General features: G+C 41.4%; 1 protein-coding gene across 15 annotated transcripts in view; it reads right to left on the reverse strand.

The window, feature by feature from the left end:
* The window catches only part of msi2b (musashi RNA-binding protein 2b), a 337,759-nt gene that overhangs the window by 299,146 nt on the left and 13,591 nt on the right, over window positions 1-25,022 (reverse strand). For all 15 annotated transcript variants that reach the window (XM_015961077.3, XM_015961072.3, XM_015961075.3 and 12 more), the window contains exon 5: window positions 22,737-22,778. In XM_015961077.3, coding sequence (XP_015816563.1) covers window positions 22,737-22,778 — 42 coding nt within the window. The remainder of the gene's footprint in view (window positions 1-22,736; window positions 22,779-25,022) is intronic.

A 25,022-nucleotide genomic window follows, 5' to 3' on the forward strand; every position in this document is an offset into this window, starting at 1 on the left:
AATAAAATATAAACAAAAGCTTTTATAAGTGTTTTTTTCTGAAATGGCACAATCCCATCTGCATTACTCAATCCACTTGATATAAATATGACACGCAATCTCCCGACGCTAGGCGCGTTCAAGCAGAAAAAGGCCCTCTGGGGAGAGTGTTAAGCGTGGTTTCAGTTCCTCCAATCTTGTTATCGCTTCAGTAACATAATGGAAAGACGAGTACGCGGCTGCAACTCTGACCACCACCTGCCGTCCACAAGCCAGCCTTTTCTCCACCTCTCTACACCCTCAGTGCTGTGACTAAAGAACTTTGCCTCTTCCTCTTCAGTGCTCTCCTCCTCCTCATATCAGAAGCACCCCACCACCACTTCCTTCTATCAGTGAGCCTGAGGGAAAGGATACATGCAGCCAAAGGGTCAGCAACATGGCAACTTTGTCAAAAGGCCATCATGACATTTATTCCCCCCATCCGTCCCACTTGTTTCATCCCTGAGGCCCCCCCCCACCCACCCAGGAGCCTACAAGTGTCTGTGCTTTCTCAGCTGTGTCCTACTTCCAAAGTTATGAAAACAATTTTCCACAAACGAGAAAGAGAACTTCCTGTCCTTTTGTCTGTCGTGCAGGCCAGCGGTCCTGTTTATTGCACACCGCTGCATGATTCTGGCATTTCCATCCAGGCTCTTTTTAATGGAGAAAAATATCCTTTATTTTTCCCTGTTTTAAGTTGGATCCTGTAACGCTCCCTATCCATTCCCCTTCTTCAGAGACGAGCTGAGCAGAAACTGGGCATGCACTTTAGATGTAGGTCACGGTTTTGTTCTGTGTGGATTTTCTTAAAGCACTCCGTCTTCCACCTGCTGCTGTTGGCTTCTCGGTATGTGGCCAAGATTTCCTCCAAGGTTTTAAATGGGTCACATTCTGGCTGAAGATGTCAGATGTTACGCTCACACAAATGCTTAATTCTGGTGACTATTGCTTCATTTCATCTCCAGGAAACAAAATTAGTGCATCTCTTTTTGCACCTGTAAGCAGCTATTTACTCTCACAGCTCCCAAGGAAAAAAAGTTCAGTTTTTCTTTTTTACCTTTAACACAATCTATATTCACTGAGTTAAAAAAGTTTGCGTATACATACTACATCATCCACTGACAGAATTATTCGTAGCCAAAGGCTGGTAACTCTCGCAGAACAATTAAAGCACTTCAGTGAGCTAAATCTTACTTTTTCTCTGGTTGTCTTTTGTTGGAGAAATACAGTGCCACCAGAAAATGACTTTTTTAGACATTGAAGTTATGACATTGAATTTTAATCTGTGAAATTATGTATTTGATTATTTTTTGACTTAAAATACACCAGCAGAAATTCAAGATTTCAACGTAAAAATGTAATCAGCAAAAATCCAGCAACAACTGGGGAAACCTTCTGGTAAGCCAAGCAAAAGAAATCTTCACTCAATCGAGTCAAGTGATTTTTAGCCAATCAAAGTATGCTTCTCTGATCACATGACACAAGTCAGGTGTCGACTACAGGTTGACCAATGTTGGTTTTTCTATTGCTGATACCGATGTCGATATTTAAAGGCCCTGGTCAGCCGATAGCAAAATTGTGCTGCCATTATTGTGGGCAAACTCTAATGTCTGATATCCAGACGTATACCACCTTATTTAGATGTTAAAATGTCATTAATCACATTAATTGATGCACCAAATTCCTAAAGCTGAATCTGTTTTTTAACACTGGATTTAACTAGTTGTTAAATCCTAAATTCTGTGCACTGATCTGTGTTGAAATCAGTGATCTAACTGAAATAAACCAAACAAATCAGTTAAAATCAGCTAAATAAAATCAAGTATTTAATATTTAAAACTGGAATATAAAAATAAATTATAGTTTAAGGTAATTTTTAGAACATTGATTAGGCAGATGTTATTCAGGAATGTAAATAAACATTTAAATTTCAGGTTGCTCGGGGATGTCTGACTTTACCAAATCAGTGGCCTAGTGGTAGAGTGTCTGCCCAAAGACTGGGAGATCAGAGTTCAATTCCTGGTCGGGTCATACCAAAGAGTTAGAAAAAAATGGGACCCAATGCCTCCCTGCTTGAGACTCAGCATTAAGGGGTTGGATTGGGGGGTTCCCGAGCGCAGCTGTGTCTGCAGCTCACCGCTCCCCCAGGGGATGGGTCAAATGTGGAGAACAAATATTGCACACACATCAGTGTGTGTGACAACAATTTGGACTTTAACTTTAACGTTAAATTGGCTTTAAGGAGGTATATTGGCCAACGCGATACATAAAAAATGTCAAATATCGGCCCAATGTATCGGCCAACCAATGTATCTGTCTACCCCTAGTGTCGTATTCACGATTGCTTTTGCTTGGACCACCAGGAGGTCATCTCAGTTGCTGGTGAATTTCTGATGTTAAAATTTAGCTCTTTCATGTTTGTTATTGAAATTTTTATGTTTAAAATCTGTTGTTGAATTTTGGAGATTAAATTCTGCAGTTCAACTCTTTACTGGAGTAGTTTTAGTAAAGTAATTTCAAATACATAATTTCACAGAACAAAAATTCAATTTCATAAATTCAATGTCTAAAAAAATGTCATTCTGGTGAAACTGTATTTCTTGCGTAGACTTATTTATATTTTATTCCGTTGTACTTGTATCTGATGTTAAATAATGAATTGGTGTACACGTTGTCATATACAATAACCTAAAGTACAATAAGTGCGAGAGACATCTCTTTGGTGTTGCACATTCTATTCATTGCAAGTGAACGCTCTGCTGACCACTTACATGTTGACAGTCAAGCTAGACAAAGTTCAATCTATTAAGCTTTCAGTGTAAATTAATTTTCCTAATGACAGACATCATCAAAGTGTGTCACTAAGGACTTTCTCTGAATAACGACACAAATGGATAAACTGAGTTGTAATTGAATTGTGATGATTTCAGAGCTCATTAGGTCCCTATTAATAATAAGTTACATAAAACGGAATTGAACACAACATTTTTCACTGTTACATAATGGTGCAAACCACTTCAATTACTCAGCTAAATCTGCAGCCTCTCCTACACTGCTAATCCCAATTTAAAGATGAAATTCAAATTTACAAAACTACAACCAAATGAAAAGATTATCCTGATGGTTCACCTTAAAGAACCAAAACAACAGTTTCAAATGAAGATCTGATAAAGTCAGCACCAACAGATTGTAATTAAATGTCTTGCATGGCGAGAGTTTGAGTGGACTTTAATGTACATCGTGTCAATGGGAACGAGCTGCATTATCATCAAGTGAAGGAGGAAGGAGGAGAAACGACTGTTTCGTGGCTTTTGTGTTTCATCACAGCAGCATAAGATGGCTACGATGCAAATCAAAGACATCTCGATGCCATTAAAAAGAAACTTGCACTACAATCATGCATCCTTTCCAAATTTGCATATTCAATGTAATCAGGGATCGCCTTAGTGTTAACACACCTTTTGCAATAATGCAGTGTTGTGGTGTACAGTAATCCAATGTAGATTTCCTCTCTTGGTGATGATTTATAGTTCTTCTGCGTTGATTTACTGCTCCTTGAGATTCCAGCACTGCAAAAGGCAATGCAGTATCCTTGCTAAAACAGAGGAGCTGGGCTTACACTCTTGCTTAAGGAGGTGCTAACTTCACCGTCTTGTGGAGTTCTCAGCGACAGAGAGAGAAGGACTCAGAGTGAAGGAGCTTGTGGCAAGCTCATCGATCAAAGACTGGGAAATGTCAGGCGGCAAGTACAAGGCAAGAGTTTTTATACAACCCTCACATTTGCTGAAGCTCTACCTCACAGAGAGTTACTACAACAAAAAAGATGGCCTCTGTTAAAAGCTGAATAAAAAAACTAAACATAGATGTGCTCTCAGTTGCCAGCAACAATAAAAAAATGTGAACTACACAAGCTTTAGCATTTATTCTACTTTATTCTGTCCAAAAGAATTAAGATTCTGACATGTTAGGTAATGTAAGCTAAGGTGGCTAACTGTCCAACCCTGGGCCTCTATCCAGCAGGGTTTTTTTCCCTGCTCCAACACACCTGATTAAAAGGTTGAATCACCTGTTCAGCAGGTCATCAAGCTCTGCAGATAACTTTCTATCACCCACAGATTAAACTGGGTGTGTTCAAGCAGAGAAACTTTGAAAACATGCTGGATACAGGTCCTGTGCTGTACATGATGCAATAAAGAGGGACAAAACAATACTAATGGTGTAAAATGTGCCCCAAAGATCATCCCTCTAAAAGTTTTGTTCACGCTGGAATAAGACCCTACAACTGCACCACGCCTCTGATCTCTGATCAGACCACATCAGGATGCAGCTACATGCTATGGGCAGCTAGTCTTGACTCAGTAGTGAGAATCAGCCCACGCTGATAATGGAGGACCTAAGTCATGGATACGCTGCCATTGCTGCCAAAATGCAACCATCCAGACCCCAAAAGATGCTGGTTCCATAACGATAAGCCATTACAACCTTACACATGTGTGTATGCTCTAAACAATTGTTGAGCCATCACATGTAAGGTAGCTCACACACATCGGAAGCACTAAGAGACTCACCATCGGGAGCAAGGCGCCTAACATCCAGGTCCAAAAATATATCCAGGAAGTAGCTCATTCTTCCAGCTGCAGCTTGAATGCAGTGTGAGTTCATCAGGCAATCCAAGAAAAGCCCTGGCACTACACGTACTGACAAGAATGCTAGCAAGTGCAAGCATCGGTCTGTCCATTAAGGCATTGGAGAGCAGAACCTGTGCAACAACTGCCTTCATGTTTAGAGGCACATAGAAATAAAAACATGTTAAAACACCGGAGTGATCAGCTGACAGTGGTAGGTGGATGTTTTTGAGTGGGGTTAAAATATTTCAGCTTGGTTGCAGCACACTGTAAGACTGCTTGACATCATAATGTTCAGTCTTTGACTTGATGTGCACCACTTCCTGGGTTAAAGGTCCAGAATAGGGAGCCCACTGCCTTATTAAAGTAACACTAGACAGTTTATTTACATTTTAAGCTAAAGCTTTAACATTGATCTCAGTGACTGTTGGGTTAGAAACTTGACCAGTTTCATGTTTCACACTAGTCTGCAGCCCTCTGCTGACCAAAAACCGCACTCGATAGTTTTGTGGAGGTAGGTGCCCTATAGGGGGAACTCTTTACCTGTTGTACGGCTGATAGCTTCAATGCTAGCCGTTAGCGTTTTCAGTTTGACGATCGTCAGTAAAAAGCACAAGAATAAGAAAAAGAAGTAGCTTGCTTGTTCTGTTGGCATCATGGTGGAGGCTGGAAGAAAAAGTAAGAGAGTAATGTCTTTGGAGGCGAAGCTAAAGCTAAAACCGGAGTGAACACCCGAGTGGACACCGGCGCAGCCTACGCTAGTTTGAAGGAGCTAAAGGAGGCTACAAAATCATGGCCTGATGCTGACCTGGCTTTGTTGCTACTGGACTTGTAAGTAATAATATTCTTGGAAAACATCGTGGATCTTTTAACATTGTTGTTTATGTTAGTATTAGCTTTCACAATAGAGAACCGAAAAGCCAGACGATATTTGCAATTTGAGATTTAATTTGATCAGAAAACTCCAGAAGCTCCATCCAGAGTTATCACGAGAGCTCGTTGATCCGTCAGAATGAAGAAAGTAAAAACAGCTGCCACCTAGCAGTCAGAGTTGGAACTGCACCTCACAAAAGAAGTTTAGTAAATGTTTGCAAGTCATTTCTTAATAAAAAAAAAGACATAATGCTTTTCATTCAGAGTCACAACATGAAATACCGCTTAGTGTATGTGTCGTGATCTTTTCTTACATAGCTATGCTATCACTGACATCCTAACCCTTTGGTGAAGGACCCTAACAAAAGTTGTTAGGGGGTTGCATGGATGAGCTGCAAATGTTCAACACTTAGAAAAATGAAAATTAAATTACATAATCTAAAATATGCTTTAATACCTTAAAAATGAGTTTTACCACATTTGACTGTATCTGCAGTATTTTATTCCCCGAAGGACTGACATTGTTTACTTAAAGACACCTGAAATGTTCCACATTCTAGCAGATAATTGCACTGTGAATCCAAATGGCAAACTAATTACACTCCCCTCCTCTTTCTGAAAAATGTACTGTACAGAGTAATGGAGGGCCACGGCAGGACGCCACTTGTACTGCACAGGAGGAAAATATTCCACCTTTCATTTTCAATATAAACAAGACACCTGGACTGGCTACACAGAAGAGGATAAAGAGGTGGTATTGCTGGCAACAGGCAGATAAGGAAGTTATAAAAGCAGTCAGAAACAGTGACAAAATACCAGAGGACAAAGAGGAGGAGAGAAAGAAACCAAGGAGCAGCTATTACCTTGGTCCTGGAGGCAATACAATAAGGATGATGGTTATTCTTCACTCAATTTTTCATCTGTTTATGCTAGACGACCAAGAAAAATAGCATTAAATTACAAATCTAACAAAATACAATACTGCACCTACAGGAAGGGATATGCAGCCACATGATTATTGATGATGTGGAAGCAGCACGTTGCTATTTATGGCATTCGCCACATGAGCAACATTAATTCAGGGAGTTTGAAGGAAATCTAGGAGATTAGCACACAATAGTAGGGCCGTGTGGCTGGGTGGTGTTTTTCTATTTTTTTAGTTTAACTCAGATAATTTAGCCTTCCATAAGTAGTTCAGCTGCACCGTTTAATACTTTGATCCCTACTAAATATGCACTTCCTGATCTGGTGGAGCTGATGGCTCGATTTCACAAGGCAGGTTAGCAACAAGACAAACGTCTACGGCATAAAACTCTAAATCCAGCAGTAATGATCAAGTTGTCAGGCGCTTTCATTCACAAATACATCAATTCCCGTCGATAAATAAACACAGAGCAAAAATGTTCAGCACGAAATAGATTTTTTTCTCTCATTCTGACACATTTTTCTCCTTCAACAACGAAACCCTTTTTGTCTTTGACTCCTCTACAGTTCAGAAAGCGTTCTTGCAAAAGCCAAAATCATTCTTTTAAACTGCAGATGAATAAATAAGTGTGCATTATGGAGCAACAGCACTTCAGATTGCAGGTGTTTTATGTGTCCATTGCAGTGCTTTATTGCTTTTATTTGCTAATGTGCTAGCCTGTGGCTAATAAGGCTCCATAAAAAATGAGATGAGCCCGGCTTGTGAGGTGCAGCTGAAACCACTCCAGAGCGAGCACACATCATTTCTGTCTTGTGGGTGCCATATTGTAATCAAACGATGTTAGGTCTAACAAAGAGTTCCGGGAAATAAGGGGAGAGTAATGAAGGCTGCGCTCAATGACGGCACATTTGCAGCTGTAATTTCAATGGCAATGATATTCCATTTCAATCTCAACAAGCCTTAATTTTATAAAGCATATCCCCTCTGAGCTGAATGATGTGGACCGGTTCAGATGTGGCCCTCTCCAGACAAGAACGCGGCCAGTGACAGGAAAAAGTTACGGCGGCGCTAACAGAGGAGACGGGGCAGAGACGGGAAAGTCTCTGATGACTTCATGTTCACCACGCAGATAAATAAAAGATGATAAATATGAATTAAAGAAGCCATTTTGTCTGTGGACCTCTATCTTTTCGAGTCCCGGTGACTTTGAAAAATATGTCTCTAAATTTAGCATCAGATTTATCAAGCTGAGGCAATCCAGGGAAAGGAGGGACTTGGGAATAGAGAGTGCAAAAGAAAGAGACAAGGTTGAACGGTATCTAAAAGACAGGTGCGGCGGCAAAAAGGCTGGGGGTGGAGGGAGGGAGGGGGCATTGTCTGTGAGATCCTGTCCATCACCTGCCACTTTCAGATGGAAAATACATTTTCACTAATATCCAGTCCCCATCTCCCCAACTCACACAAACACACACACACACACGCATGCACACACACACAGCACAAAACAAGAAGACATATGAGGAGAAAGAGATGTGAATTTCAATTAAGCAGGTAAGGAAATTAAATATTATTACATTTATCAAATAACCCAAGCAGATAAAGAGTGGATTCCTGCAAAAGGCTGAGATAGAACTCCTTCACACACACACACACACACACACACACACACACACACACACACGAGCATAAATATACGTTCCTCCCAACAGAAAGACAGACTGAAGGTCAAAAGAGACTTTTAATTTTATGTATTCTTACTTCCTGTCTAATAACTGTCCAACCTGTGGAGCAAAGCTGAGCCTCATTAAATGGGAACATATATTATTATTATTATTATTACTACCAGCAATGTTAATGAATTCTTTCCCACTGTTTATTTTTAATGCATTCATAGATGTTTGCTATTGTATTTTTTATCAGCGTTGAGGTTCTGTCAACATTATGCAAATTAATTACTCGATGGCTTGCAGCTTTTCAAATGCCTGCATTCCCATATGCAAAACTTTAAAACTAGCTTCAGAATTATTCAAAGCAGATGCACAACACAGCCTCTTTTATTGGTTGATAGATTCTTAGATGTAGGCTGTTTTCTAACTGGTGTTGAGGTCAAAAGACAGAATGTTTCTGGATGGCGCTTCTTTTGTTTGATTTGAAAATTGGAGTGCAGCTAAGCTAGGTGTACTGACTGTGTGCTACCATTCAAATGCAAAGCACAGGTCATCGTCTAGCAGGAGGGAATTTCATCAAATTCAAAGTGTTTAACTGCAATACTTAGTCTCCTTTGTCTGCTCTTCCGTTTGCAGTGAATAGAATCGTGTCGTTCACCGATCCTTAATAGCAGGAGTGAAAAAACGCCGCTCTCTTCTGCTTAAACAACTGCTTTTTTATCATCTATGTTGGACTGAAAGATTTTCATAGGATGCTAATTCCTTAAAGCGCAAAAGCATGCTAAGCACCCGATGGCCAGGTCTGACAGTGAGTCTCTGCTGCAGCAAAAGCTGTGCCACAGAGTTGCAATCGCGGGTGTACTTTAACGTTTCAAAGGTTAGGAGGAGTCCTCGGCTCGCGCCGCGTGTTGACAAACAAACTCAACATCCATTCGGCGGATGACGTCCAAATGAATACTGAACACCTTGTCGATTGAGATTCACCTGTGTTTATTAATTTACCAATGTACACATCTGCTCAGCATTATCTGAAGGGTTTATCCGAGTGGAGAGTCATCATACACCTGCGTTCCCTAACGACGTATGGAAGGACTCCATCTCTCAGTCAATTAGTCAACTAAGTGGTTATTACAAACTACTTCCATTGAGCTGCTTCCGTTGGTTCTGTTTTGTTCGTGTATGGGATACTCCTCTCAAATATTCTGTAATCAAACAACTCGTGTAACAGACTCATCCTCCAACTGTCGCAATGCTTCATGTCTTATGGATTAATACGCTGTAAACGGTGGTATCTATTTAACAAAAGTTAATGAGGAAAGAAGGGGGGAAATAATTTGGAGCAATATAAATGCAAAGAGAACAGAAGGTCAAAGTTGGCCTAATTAAAAATGCAATAAAATCTGCTGGTGCTCTAAAACTGCTGCGTGTAGCTATCAATTAGAAATCACAAAATGGTCTTAGGCAGTACCGGCAAGGAAATGAATCTGTCAACACTTTTCATTATTGTATGATAACACGGGAGGAAAATCGAGTCACAGAATAGCTGTTACAAGCTGGACTTGACCTTCCTGCATTTTATTTCTGATTATTTCACACTCTCAGCTAGCAGCGTGGAAAACAAGTAGCTTTCTTTCTGCTTTCCACGTTTACGGGGATGTTTTTTTTTTGTTTTGTTTGTTTTGTTTTTTTTTTTTTTTCTCCAGCAGCGTGTCATGGGGGAGCTTCTTACGGCCCAAATTCATGGCACTGCCGAAACGCATGTAGAGGTGCGAGAGACACATTTTTCTTTTTGGGTTAGTTTGCGACCGAGGATGTCAGCGCAGCTGTGGCACACCTGCAGAGCGGCGGCAAAAGAAGTTGGATTAGAAGGAATAAATTACCCGTTGACGTGGTTGGAGCCAGCGTCAATCACAGACAATCAAATTAGCTTCTCCCGTCCCGCAAAAGCAGCCTCGAAATAAATGGAAGTCCAAACTGAACAGCTGATACGTGGTAAAAGAGCCACAACTGGAAAATCTGATATTTATAAAATGCAATGAGGAACTAAGTTTCCCCTAAATCTGACAACTGGCACAATTAATCAAATGTGCTACCCCTGAATATGTTTGAAGGAATAATGTGCAGAAATTACCTTAAGCTGTGCAAAAGCTTTAATTAAAGATCATTTAAGTCCGGTCTAAACAATATTTAACATTTGGTTTTAACTAAAGAGCAGTGGCCGGTGTTTTTGATGACTGTGGTGGGTGGTGCTGTCAGAGTAAATGAAAGGTCAGGGACTCAAAGAGGACTCTGAAGTGTGCCAGCCAGTGATTTATGAGTGCAGGTGAAGTATTATTCTGCTATTGTTTGGTCTTCTGTGGAGATAATTAGCATTGTCGCTAACGCCGTGCAAACAGGATGAAGCAGGAGGGAATGTGGTAACCACTGCTGTCCGCTACAGGCTGCTCTGCTCCCTCCACGAGATTTTATCTTTAACATAAAAACAGCCACTAAAATGACAACTTTTGTTACATTTAACTTTTTTTTTACAGCCAAAGCTCTCAAAGTAGGTCATATTTCTGATTTCTAAGCTTAAAGCTAGAGAGTACTTGAAGTTGCACGACATAAATCACTTTGACTTCTATTTATGGATGGTAAAACTAGAACTTAAAACCCCATATTTACTGATGCATCTAAATAAAAGTGGAGATAATTTGTATTTTAAGTGGTATATAATGATGAAGGATGCTCCCTGGCAGACTTAATTTAAAGAGTTTATTTTTTTTCTGAACTGGTTTTGTGATGATGTTTATTTCACAACTGCGGTCTAGTATCTTTTTCCTGCTGATGCCAGGCTGTGTTTGCATCTGAATCCTTTTCTGAGCTGAAATAAATGCAAAATCTAATCTCCAGGACGGGCACATAAACAGACAAATACAAATTACGGCGAGCCCACGTGAAAACACAACACAAATTTAACCAGATGATAAAATATGATGTGGCTGACAGTGCCTCCAATGAAAAATTATTGGCATGAGCCAACATGTCAGCAGTATAATCGTGAATGATGTGCGGAAGAGAAAGGTCACAGCTGAGGACTGAGGCGTTATGTAGAGGAACAGCTAAGCTCTTTAGCACCCTGACTTCCATGCAGTAATTCAGAATTGCACACTCAGAGATCGGTGTATTTTTCAGCTGCACAATGTGACCTCTGTCTTCATATCAATGTAAACATTAGACATTTACTCAGTATAGCTGATTAAAAGGGCTTCATTATCAGTTAGGTGAGCAGATGCAGCATAACAAAACAAAGGGAGGAAAAAAAGCAGGTGAGGGTCTTCACCATAAATGTGCTGCTACATGCCTGACAGCCTCTGCTGCTGAATATTCTTCCTGCTTTGGTTTGTTATAAATCAACCCTACCAATCTGATTCCTCCACCAGCCAACAGTGCCATGCAGATTTTTTTCTGCAACTGGGGGCCATTCGGGAGCTATTAAATGGTGCCTCTACAAAGTACGGGCATAACAGTAGCCTCTCGATGGGTCCCACATCAGGTGGAAACAGCTGAAATATAGCATATAGATGGGAATGGATAGATCGCTGAAAGATTTATATCCAAGTGTGTTTTGCTTTCTGCATTAAAACAACTCCATAAATCAAAATGTGTTTTTTTTAATCCTAGTAATATGCTAAAACACATGTTACATGACCCACTTAAAATCAAGACTGAAGCGAAACAATAAATCATTTGTTCTGTTGGAATTTGCTAATCAAACGAGCAAAAAGAAAGGTTTGGTGGTTCAGCTTCAATACATCTGAGTAATAAACACAACAAAGATATTTTTGGGTTGTAAAAAACAGATAAAGCCACCAGAAACACAAAAGCGTACCATCTAATGGGTTTATGTTTCTGTTTGTGGCTAGTTCAGTTTGTACATTTTCATTTACTTTTCAATATTGGCATTCTGGGCTTTGCAAGGGATATAGCAACAATACGGATGATCCAACAAGATGTTTAGCAAGAAAAGGTAATTACAAAGCATCACTGGTTATGACGCTGCCAACAGGTGCACAGCTAACAACCTGACAGAATTTCCTCTATTTTCCATGATCTGAGAATTTGATGTCTGAGAAAAAAAAGGTCAGAAATAGTCAGTATGGCGCCTTAAACAAAGTGAGACTATTTGGCAAGAGGGATTCAAAGAGCAAGTTGATCCAGAAATCTCCCAATCGGGCAAAAACATCCAACTGAATAAAAGTTTTACTCATACAGATAAACTTGGGAGGTGTTAACTGAAGGTTTTAGATCTATTAATTGTAGCCTAGATCCATACACAGATCTCAGTTGTAGTGGCAGAATCTACGATTGTCTTTCAAACAGTCTCCACACACAATTGGACAGCGCAAGGACCAACCAGAGCAACAATGAGACGTATCCATTACTTTGGAAATGAGTCAATTGGGCAGTCCACCATAGACCGTTGAAGGTCGTAAGTATCTAGATCTGCTCTAGATCGTTCAAAGTTTATACTAGGGCTGGGCAATAAATCGAAAATTTACCATTATCAAAATTTCTGAGTCTTACTGAGATAATCTTTCCCATCAATACATGTGAAAATTAAAAAATGGAAAAGATGTGTGAAGGTTGGCAACGATCATGTTCCTTTAACCCTTCCACTGTCCTAATGGGTGTGACCTCGCGAGGATAGTTGACCGTTGAGCAGGGTTGATGGTTTATCCCTCGGGTCCATGTGGCAGGGGTGAGGAGTGACCATTGAGCAGGGTTGATGGTTTATCCCTCGGGTCCATGTGGCAGGGGTGAGGAGTGAGCACCACCTCACCCCTGCCACATGGACCTCCAGGGATAAACCATCAACCCTGCTCAGTGGTCAACTTTCCTATCGGGGTCACCCATAAAGACAGTGGGAGGGTTAAGAAGCGGTACCAAAAGTGACTCCATGTGGTACATGTGACAGCCCCATCTAGTGGACAACTTTTGTTTCTGCGCATACCGTAGTTATCGCCCATTTATCGTTATCGAGGTGAAATCCTCAATATATCGTGATATTGATTTTAGGCCATATCGCCGAGCCATAGTTTATACCAAAGCCATTCCTGAGAGACGCCATCTCTGTTGTTTTGTTCCATTACAAAGAAAAGCTTTTCCGTAGTGGTGCTAAGCCCGCCCAACATCGCTCTACAAACACAGAGCGCTGTGATTGGTCGGGCCTACGCTTAGCCGAGCTAATGGCAGACCTGCTGAGGCTACAACGGACGACCTGCAGAGCTAGATCTTTTGATACAGTTTGTCTAGATGTCTAGGCTAGCATTTTTTACTAGTTTTACCTTAAAATGTTTTTAGCCTGATAAACAATGGAATCATACAGTTGCAATTCATGAAATATTCCAAAAACCTCAAGTAATCTGTTAACCCCTGAAATATGTGTTGGGTATGACTCTGAACTCCCGCCACATCCAACTTTAGCTCAACATCTGTGAAAATGGAATGATTTAGAGCCATGTTTGTGATGCTAACATCAATTAGCCTTTGTGGCCACCTTGAATTGGGTTGACTCTAAAGGTTAATCAGTTTAAAATCTGTGTTTGAGATTTTGTTTTAAATAAATCAAGTCAACAACTTTACGATCCACTTTTCAGAGGATAGTTGTTGAAGCACTTCTGCACCCGTTTCACTGATTTTAAAGCCTTGGATAATGGGGACACTTTTCTCAAAGACATTGTGTTTCCTATTGTAATTTAATAAATTAATGCCATAGCTTCTGATTTGAACTGCAGATGGAAGAAAGGGAAGCCTTGTGGTGTAGCTGGTATGTTTTCCCACATCCTAAATCAGAAAATGAGAGTGATGAATCTCAGTCCCAGGCAGCTTGTTGGAGAGAAGAAAAGCACAACGAGAAGTCAACTCTGGACAGCAAGGGGACGTCTCGGACTGCACGATTGAACTCATCATCCTAATTGAGCAAGCATCCCTTTTTAATTATTTCCTGTGTTCCAGTCAAACACAATCTCAAAAAAGGTCACTGTTAAAAATTAGAAATGCATTCCTCATTAGCCTCTCTAGCCGCCAAAGCAACTCCCTGAAGTGATGACTTTCAAAGTTAAGTGCTCCTCCGCTTCACTGACAATCTTTGTTTTTCACATTGGATTGGGAGGGACTTGAAAAGATTGGGGGGGGGGGGGGGGGAAATCAGACTGGGGAATCCACCTATCACATTATTGCAGCAGCTAATATAGAAGAGTGCTACAGCTGAAGAGGGCCCAAGGTCAGTGTCACAGCTAGTTTGCGATGACCAAAACCACTTAGTTTGTGACACTGGTGTGATGAGAGACCACTAAAAAAAGCAAATACTAAAAGCTAAATGTTGGCCATCTTTTTCTCAAGCGTGCCACAACAGCCCTAAAATACAAATTACAGCCCTAAAATGTTAGACAGGAGCCAGCTTCAGTGTTTGTCATCACCAGAGGACAAACTTAAAAATGAAAAGATTTCCCCGAGACGGCAAAGAGGATGATTGACTTCATCATTCTGAAGGACCGTCCCAATGCTCTGATTGAAAATATGGGGCTTTGTCGACTTTTGTATGAAATATTTTATCACTTTCCTACTAACACATGAACTTCTGATGTCCTTGCTTAGCCTCACTCCTCACTCATTTAATCAGAAGCATGCAGCACTGACAGGAGAGTGTGTAAATACAGTAGCTGTGGGTTAAGGTTAGCTTAAACACGCTACATACGAGTGCACAAACCTCTTTAAACAGATACGGGGGGTCCAAGCATGGGCTGCATTGTTCTCACAAGGGAATCTATGACAAATAAAACATTTGAGATGCAGAGACCAACTGTTGCTAACAGAGGGGGGTGTTCCCATAGCCAAACCCCATGTTGCTCTTCTTAATGGGAAAGTTTTGGCAGCGGTCTGAGAGTCGACCCACCAATTCCCCGCTTGGCCCAAGCAAAAAACAGCTCACAGACCTATTGATGCAAAGTTGAAGCAGCAGTGAGAGAACATGAGTTCGTCCATACTAACGTCTTCTTGCTGTTTATTTTAACATGTCCATTTGTACATCTCAACCAATGCACTGTTGTCAATGTTACCATTTTGTCACCATTTTCAGCAAAAAAAAAGTGCTTTGTATTTGAAAAGAAGCTCACGAACACAAACTAAACGCTCAATCAGCATGAATGTTAAAGCAGACATATTAATCTGATCAGAGCAGATAAGAGTGTCTCCCGTGGTGTGGTGTATTACACAAACTGAGTACACTTAGATGAGGTTTAGAAGAGTTGTGATGATGTGGATGTTTTTGGGAGCTCGCCAGTAGAGCACCAAGCCAGTTCATAGCTTGTTCTTTATAGCTTCAACTTCTAAATGCCTTGCAGACCAGAACCGAACCAGCACTGAAACCACCTTCAGACTCTAGCAACACTTCCAGCTGGGTCTGAGATTGCTTCGTCTTGCATCGTGAATCATGTCAGAAAGGACTGGGGGAGGGGGCTAAAGTGGAACTTTTCTTGATCTTATGATTTGACAACAGAGGTAGTCACAGAGTCGAGTTGGCGAGTAGATGTGGTGTTTTGTTCAGCTGGTGTGTGTTTCATGTGTAGTTTCAAATTGGAATCTTATAGTTTGAAGTCATAAGAATGTTGAAAGTTTGAAGTCTCCGGTATTCCTGTCCTCTAGATCCAATATGGCTACCTCACACATGTAAAGTCATAATATCTTCAACGATGAACTTTTTATTTCCACTTCTGTCAATTTATACTTCAGTTACTCTGTCCAGATGCTATTAGGCAGCATGCTGCTGTTGAGTTTGAATACAGAGGAAAACAGTTATCTGCTTGTTCTGCTAATTATGATTAGCCTGGTTACCGAGGACAGCAATTAGCAAATCCTACTGGTGTCTGACTTGCAACTGGAGCACTGGAAAGTATGACATCATTCCCAAACACAGCTTGTGAATTTGGAGGCGAACGGAATCCCGCATAATCAACAACTGTTGTCAGTCCCAGATTGTGCTGTATAAGCTTTAAATGTGTAGGCACACACTGACATGGAGCAACCTTCGCTCGGTGTGTGTGTGTGTGTGTGTGTGTGTGTGTGTGTGTGTGTGTGTGTGTGTGTGTGTGTGTGTGTGTGTGTGTGTGTGTGTGTGTGTGTGTGTGTGTGTGTGTGTGTGTGTGTGTGTGTGTGTGTGTGTGTGAACTATCGGGGAGGAATGAAAGACGACTGTTGAGTCATAACTGATGTGTGAAAAGGGCTCATAAAAAGGGTTTGAAAAGGTCATAGGTGGAGGAGTGGCACTGATTTAAACAAGTTTGATGTCCTTTTCAAGAGTAGTTTTGGAAAATGCAAATATTGAACTGAGGCCTGGTAGCGACTGCTGCTCAGTCTTCAAAGATCAACATGGAGGACGCACTGTGAACACTAAGGATCCACCTTTAAAGGTGGTATAACTGATACTGCTGTTGTTTTTAGACCTCGAGACAACATCAAGGTACATTTTGTAGCTCTGCGGCGATCTGAATCACGACTGATGTTATTTTTTAAAGCTAAAAGGTGAAGCCAGACAAGAGCAGGATAACTGCTATGACGCTTTATTCTAAGAACAACTTTTGTACGCGTGTGTTGTTTGTTTTGTACGCGTGTGTGCATGCTCACAGCTTTCAATAGGATGTCTTGAGAGGTAGAGTGGACGGCCGTGGCTCCTCTCCTGTGCTCTCCGCTCTATCCTGGCTAGCAGGCTGTCCTCATTACTGTCAGTCAGCATCAGGTTTAGCAGTGCCAGGCTCCTGCACAGCCCTCTGTCCTTTCTGCCCTGCCAGCACTAGCCTGCCTGACTGCTGCCATTGGTAAGCATTGTAAGAGCCCCTCAATCCCCCAGAAAACCTAATTACTCTCCACCCGCAACCAAGGAGACCAGGGCAGAAACGAGAGCGGCAGAGAGAAGAATCACACACACATACCCTCCATTTATAAGCGCTGTGGCAATTATTCAAACAAAAGAAATGTGTGTTCATATTATATCTGCGGCCAAAAATAATTACACTAGCATTCACTTTCACAAATCATTTATCTTTCCACTGAAGCGTAAATATTGGCTGAGAGCATAAAAAAAGAGGAACACAAAATACATTTAGGAAGTGTGAAATAAATAAAAAATAAATAAATGAAGCTCGAGTCAAACCGAGCATGGCTTTGACTACCCGTTAACTGGGTCACTCAGTCGGTGATTGTGTCTGGCCACCAAACAAACAGTCATTCATATGTCTCTGCTCTGGCCCCGTTTTCATCTGGAGCTGTGCCACCGAGGCCCGTGAAAAGCAGAGGAGCTGACGGGTCGGGCATTTAAGCCCGTCTCCGGCTTCCACGCGGCAGCCATTGCCACGGAGGCAGGAAAACTCCTCGTGTCATGAGGGTGGGCTTGTTTATGTTGGATGTACATGGGTAGGTGCTTTTTCTTAAAAGGAGGAGGCGGTTGAGAGGAGAGTGACAGTGAAGAATTCCCATCAACTTGCTTGTCACTTCCTTGACATCTTTGTCAAAGTTTCCTTTGGTTACAATCAGACTGTCTCTTGGTCCCTCACGCTGTCTCGCTGCAGCGTCGGTGCATTTAGCGTCAACGGTAAAAATCCAGTTTCAAAAATGCATTCACAGAGAAACGTTTCTTCAGTTATTCACCGTGGTTGCCCACCAAAATAAGACCTACGCCACATGGCTGGAAATGCAATGTCAGGTTTGGATAATAGTCAGCACAACACAACACTCCCTCCCGCCCTCTCTCTTCCTTTGGCTCCGGGAGCCATCTGCACACCAGAAACGACCCGCAAAATGGAATGTTTAATAAAGAAAGACTCTTCTATCATAGCAGAAATATCAGGGAGGGCTCATTGTCATGAACTGTGATGCTCATCAAAGATAACGACACGGCATTTTGATGCGTTCCATTATCGACTTTTGTCCTTGAATATTCTTTCAGACTCGTGCAGCTGTGCAGATCAGAGTTGGAACGGGAAGCCGGTGCTTTTAATAAACTCGCAGGGACATTCAAAGGGGCTGGCAGCTACAGAGGTTTCATTTTCCCAGCAGTGAGCTGTGTCATTTAAAATAAGGATCACTTTTAGATGGGGGAATATCATAAAGCTAAATCTAGATCAAATAACTGAGCAAGGTGTAAGACTGGATTTGCAAGGTCTTGTAATCCTGAAAGACTAAGAGTGAAGTGCAGGGAGTGGAAGGAATGAGGGAAAAATGAAGATCAATGAGAGGCTAAGGGGCAAAGGGAGAAGAAAATGTTTGACAGAAGACAACATGCTGCTTGAAACTTGTCCATAAAACACAAAATAAGTAGGTAGCAAGTGTGCATGAGGTCAAGTGTGAGTTTGTTACGCAGTAAAACGGCACAAGTGGATGAAAATGGGGATTGAAATGTATTTTGAGTGGCAAAATAAGATTGTATTTACTTTTTTTCTTGCAACAAAGTACATCCAGTCCCTGTGAGAAATGTGGGGTATGCAGACGAGTGGATGAGCGCAGTACTGGTCAATTTACCATTCTGGGGATGAGAAGCAGAAGAAAAGAGAAAGGCAGAGGGAAAAAGGAGGATGTGACAAAAAGATGTGTGTGAGACAAAGCAGGAGGCGAGGAGGAGAGAGGGAGCTCCAGCTGCAGCAGACAGAACAACACGAGGACATGCGGTGGGAAGCTGGTGTCACAGCTGTGACAGGCGTAAGAAATGTTTGGGACAGCGCTTTGATGCTTTTTCTCGCTGATTGTCCAGAATTGCCTTAACTGATGTACTAACACAGTTGCTTCCTGCAGCTGAGTATGAGAACTGTCATTACAAACCAAATAAACACGTTTCTGGAAGTGTTGTCGCAGCTGCTTCAATGCGGTAAACATCGCCTCATGAACCAACGGGGTCTTCGTTCTTCATCCTAAAAGTTCACACGGCGGGTCGCAGAGGCGACTGTTCACCACGAAAAATCCCTTTTCAAGGTGCAAGGAAAGGGTTACGCCCAGCACGCCAAAGCTGCTCCTTCCTTTCATTTCCATAACAAGCCATCAGAACTCATCTCCCACTGAAGTGGCCACAGTCCCACTGGCAATTAAAATCATGCTGGGACATGTTATGGTTTTGTGTGACTCCAGTGTGAGAAACAAAAGCAGCAGCGGCGGTGGTGGCGGTAATGACGCCGATAGTCGAGTGGTAAATCTCGAGCAACGTCTGCAAAAAGCTCCTTTGATTTGTCGCAAAACGGCGAGCAGGCCTCGCTTTTGTCTTTCAGTTTGAGCCTTAGAGGGGGGAAAAATCTAGCAAGGAGGCGCCAAGACACCGCATTTTCTCATCTCTTGTCTTCTCCTTTACCACTTTTTATTTATTTTTCTACACAGTCACTAAACTAAGGAGGTGGGTGGTTGTTTTTGTGTGTTTAATGGAACTGCCAGTTTTTCTGCAGGTCAGAAATTCAGTTGCGAAAAACACGGGATTCTGAAAACACACCTGTGAGATGGTCAGACTTAATCAGACTCTACTAAAAAATACCCAAAATATCTCTAGAAAAAGCCTCTTCAAACATCAGTTGTGTATTCATTTTTCTTCATCAGCAGCAGACTTGTTAACCCTTCTACATCAAACCTAAAGCATGAAAAGATAGAAGATTTTGTTTAAAAACAGCCTCTACTTAGATAATTGGATGATCCACATCAAGATGACTCAGATCCAGGTCAGAAAGCAGCCGATCAATCACACCTCACAATTACTTCACAGTTATTAATCCAAGCAGTGTGTTGCATCTCATAAAAAAGATAACCCTCTGTTTTTACACTTGCCAGGCACTTATCACATCTGCTAAGCAATTTCCAGGTGTGAACTCCAGATACCACAATTCCAGGAAAAGCCAAATTGTATATGCTCATGAACTAATTTTGTTTATTCCATTTGCATCCGATTTTTGACAATGATCTTTACTAAGATGTACGAATGCGTTTGGCACGGGGGCTCACAGCCAGGAAGAAATCCTGGCATGCCCACGCTACTTCCAGCTGCCTGTCTCACAAAGCCTCGGCTATCCCCAGACAGGTTAGGAGGAAAACGAGGCATACATGAATGTGCATAAAGCACTTTGCATCGCATCGTGATTGTTTAATCCTTTCATTCTCATCTGTCAATCATCCTCAGATTCAAACTAATCCCTGAATATTTGCGGGCCGGTCCACAGTGATACCTCTGACACGACTTGTAGAGCACAACCTCTATTTATAACACAAAATGTTCCTTTTAAGTCTTTAGATAAGCTTCAGTCAGAGGACATTATTCATTTGTTATGTGTGTGACACTTTGCATTTCCTTCGCCTGTTTTCTTTGATTGACAGGGACGGTGGTTATCTCCCCTCTGTGCCCTTTACTGATATTATGGTGCAAATGGCCACAAAAACATACACTTTCAAAATCATCCATATACATGATTCTAAACAGCGTGTGGTAAATATTAAGGAACCGAAACTGATTTAGTTTGAGGTATATTTACAACCCCAACCCCAACCCTAACCCTAGATGACTATTACCTATATTAATCTGATTTTTTTATGCAGGAAACCGATTTCGTCACGACTTTAACAAAACATGGGCGTGTGCGGTTTATTATAACCTCCTGAGTGTTACGAAACTCTCGGACTGGTTTCGTGTTTTTAGACCAGTGCCAGGAGCATCCGCTGATACCGGTGCTGTTTCGTTTTTTTCCTTCTGTGATCCTGTCATCCAAGAGCAAACACCCATAGTTGTTTACAGTGAAAAGTCCTCCTTGTTCACCTTCACCTTCTGCCTGTTTTCAGCATTACTCTACGTGATGTACATACTGCGCGGCTCCACCTCACTGCAGCGCTGAGCGGCGAGAGGTCAAGGGTTACCGGCGAAGTCAATGTTGCCGGTGAGAAAATTAACGCCGGTTGGTCTCGTCACAATTTGCTACGTGAAGCCCGTGCCACCGAGGCACCTGCCAAGGCGAGCTCCTTTAAACAAAACGGTGACCTATTCATGGACTGCATAAGCACCCGAGCAGGCGGGGGTGAGGGGGGGGGGAAAGGACAAAAGAAAGCACGAGCGACAGAGAGGAACGTCAGAATGGGACTTCTTTTAAAAGTCCCAAATTAGCCGAAGAAAGAACAAATCCAAGCAACGTTAATCTATCTGGTTTAATCCCATTGCTTTGAGAACCTTTATAATCCACATTCAATGCAACCATTTTTCTTTCCTAACAAGCTTCTCTTATGGTCTTTCTCTTCTCCAGCCTATTGGTGAAAGGCTCATATAGAGCTGCTTTCATCTGCTTATTTTGCTGGGCTACGTAAAAAAGGCTTAATAAACCACCTAAATATTGCATTTTCCTCTGAGACACTTTAGAACGGCAGGAAAACGCTGCTGAAAAAAGGGTAAGCAATAACCAGAAAAGCAAGCTGAGTCACTTGTTCATTTAATAACTGGAGGCATCATCAAACATCCGAGTTGTTATATTGCACCGTCAACTTTTATGAGCAGCGCTCAGAAGAGAAGGAATTAAGGTGATCGACTTGCCATGTTAGAAAAAATGGGAAAATGCTGGTAGTTTCTCAGCCATACGCCGATATCCTTAAGTCACCGAGTGCTGTGGTTTCTAAAAGCCTGCACTGCCAATTCCTTATTTGAGACCTGAACAACTCTTTAACAATGCCTCTCTCTGTGATCCGGGGAAGGGAGAAAATCTATTATCGATTTCCACCTGGTTTAGGTGGAGAAAGCCCTGATGGCGATGCTGAATGGCGCTACAGTGCCCTGCGCTATAGCTGGAGGACGGTGTGAGGGGGCATGTCAACAAAGCCCTCCGCTACTCCACCGCGCCATCTGCACACGCTGAATATTTAATTGTCAATAGAACCGCTCAAGACCAGCAATCAAGAAAAGAAAAGATAATACGCATCATGAAGAGCTTGTGCGACAGCTCCTACGTGATTGGTTTATGGCTTATTTCTTAATTCACCTATTGTTTCAGCGCTAATTGTGACGATTTCTGCACGCAGGAAACAGAATAAAGACAGCTCTGAATCACTCGTGTCATTCAGGCTCATTCAGCTCCGAAAGCTACAAAAGAACTCAGACTTATAATTCAGCCAGTGAGTGTAATTTATCACTGTCAGTTAGAGGTCACCAGTCATTTCTCGAAAATTCATTCGGGCAAATCTCTGCTTAATTCCTCAAAAATAAACCCTGCCATTTTACATTAAAGTGTACCATCAAAGACATTTTACCCACCAACAAGAGGTCTGGATCGTTTATCGGTGCAAAAAAAAAGAAAGAACGAAGGACAAATCTTTTAACCAGCAGCTAACTTAGCTTTTCTCAACTTATAACCAGTGTGGGCTAATAACTTAACTCAAACTAAACAACACAGTCAATACCACAATGTTTGAGGAATAACGTCACGATAAAAGATGTGAATATAAAACTAAAATGTAAATAAAATATTGCTTTCAAACAACCTATCCACAGTAAAACCAACATCTCGTCATAAAAGCTTTGTGAGCACATTAAATGAGTCAATATCCAGGACACATTCATGTTTTAAGTGATGGTGACCAACTTATTCTTACCTTAGGCTGGGCGCGACGAGGAAAGGCAACCTTAGGATCAATCTGGAAATGAGAAGAGAAAAAAAGCAAATTGTGAGGAAATAAAAAATAACAAACATCAACAAAAGAACCATCTGTTTAGAAATCTGAGCTTCAAATATTTAACAGAATCCTGCTTGAAGGTTTGTGAACTCCTAAAACATTGCTAGTTTGCTCAAGAAAAACTCCAGAGCTCCGGAAAAAGAGCACATCTGTCAATCTTGAGCCTGAAGAACAAATAGCTGTTGGCTGTTGTATTTTTGGACAGCTGAGGCTAAAACTGAACGCTGAGCTTTAATTAAAGTGTTAAGACAAAGGGAAACACTTCTCCTCAGCATAAGAGCCCAGTCCCATAAGCTAAACACAGAGGTGGTAGTATCATGATTTGATCCTGGCAAATTAATAAAGTCTGAAAGAAGTTATTTTATTTGTGAATCCAAAATATTTAGAGGTTTTGAGTATGCAGCAATTTACCAATCACAACTGTTCTCGCTCAGTTGGCAGGAGCAGACCACAACTGCTGCAAAATGTGCTGCAATTGGTTTAAGCTACATGTGAGAAAGACCAATAGTTGAAGATCTAGCCCCAGCTGGCGGTGAGGACCCCTTACCTGTTGGATCAATAATGATCTAAAGTTTGAAGCTAATATGAGAATGCTAATGGAGGTTATGATGAGAAAGAGACACAAATGATGAAATGTCAAAAGTTTTCTGCATTACAATACGGTGGATTGTGGCCACATGACACCTGAAGTACTTTCATTGGACCCTTTGAGATGGCTCTATTCTGGCAGTGACAGTGGAGAGTTAGGCTTTATGTGAGTTTTGGAGTGGTTTGACAAAAGTGTTTACTGTGTCTACAGCCATGGTACTATGCTTGATTGCCACAAATCATTTGAATCCCAAGAATCCCATATTTCTAATTACATAAAACATATTTATATGTACATAAAGGGTGACAAAAAAAACCAATTTGAAATGGAAGCTATGTTCCATCCACAAGTGAAGCAAAGGGCTCGGCCTATCGCCGATGATCCAAAGATTTGTCCTATGGCCCAACCTTATTCCCAAGTTTCCAAAATGTACCAAAATTTTTATGAAGATTCTCAATTTCATTAAGGGGTGGCAATTGTGTGGCGAAATTTAAAATGTGTTCTGGAACCCTTCTCAGTTTAGATTCATAAGTCTGAAGTGAGATCAATTTAAACCAACTTTAGGAAGGGTTAGTGACCAAAAAGCAAATAAACACAATTAGAGCACAAAACGACCTCAAAAAAACTAAGAATCACACAACCATTTCCCCCACCCTCTACATGACCTGACCGCCCATAAAACGTCTTGCAAAAGTGCAAAAAGAAAACCACATAATCCTCCTAATTTCACCTCTCAAACAGCCAACCAATATCCCCACCCTGTGAAACACTAGCTTAGATAAATTAGTTGTTCCACTAAATAATAGGTCCAGGAAAGGAAGAAGGAACCATCAGAACAGCAGAGCTGGCATTTTGACCCCATTATAAGAAAACGTTTGCGTAACCTACACCATTTTAGCTGTAATTTTTGATCTAGAGGTTAACAGAAAAGTACCAAGGACTCACACCAGATACTCCAATGTTGGATGAAGTTGTTTAAATGTAGTGGGGGAAATCATAAAGACCAAAAAGCAATATAGCCTCAGAGTTTCATGTTTTAATTATTAATATTTACCTCACCATGATAATTTCTGAAGCTACATAATCAGAAGGTCATTTCTTTGAAATTCAACAACCACGACTAAACCCAACACTGCATTTAAGGTTGTGTGAATTATTGCAATTACATTCTGAGTGCACATGAATGAACCAACTAAGCTGTAATGAGAACGCCGGGAGGAGAATGGTTGTTTTTTCTACTTTTGCTTTTGTCCAAAGTGGATTTCCCTGAGTTTCCTCACGATCTAGGAAGGGTTCATTTGGACCAACAACAGCTTTCTGAGTAGTTTGATACCTTACACACACACAGCCGCGCTACAGTCGAACATTTTGACAAAACAAATGGCTAACAGTGCTTAAACGCTGGAGGATATAATTCTATTAGAGCAATCCCTAATTCAGCGTATGCTCTTAGCCAGGAGTTCATTTGTAACCGGCCTTATAAATGACCTTATCACTGCTTACATTCATTCCTACAATAAAACAGCCTATTATTTAAACTGACCTTCTACCCCACCTGGCTCTTTATAAATTATCCAGGTAGACCGATTTGCCCGGTTACCGGTTTGGTTTTAAAT

Source organism: Nothobranchius furzeri, chromosome 10 (genome assembly GCF_043380555.1).
Source record: "Nothobranchius furzeri strain GRZ-AD chromosome 10, NfurGRZ-RIMD1, whole genome shotgun sequence".
NCBI lineage: Eukaryota > Metazoa > Chordata > Actinopteri > Cyprinodontiformes > Nothobranchiidae > Nothobranchius > Nothobranchius furzeri.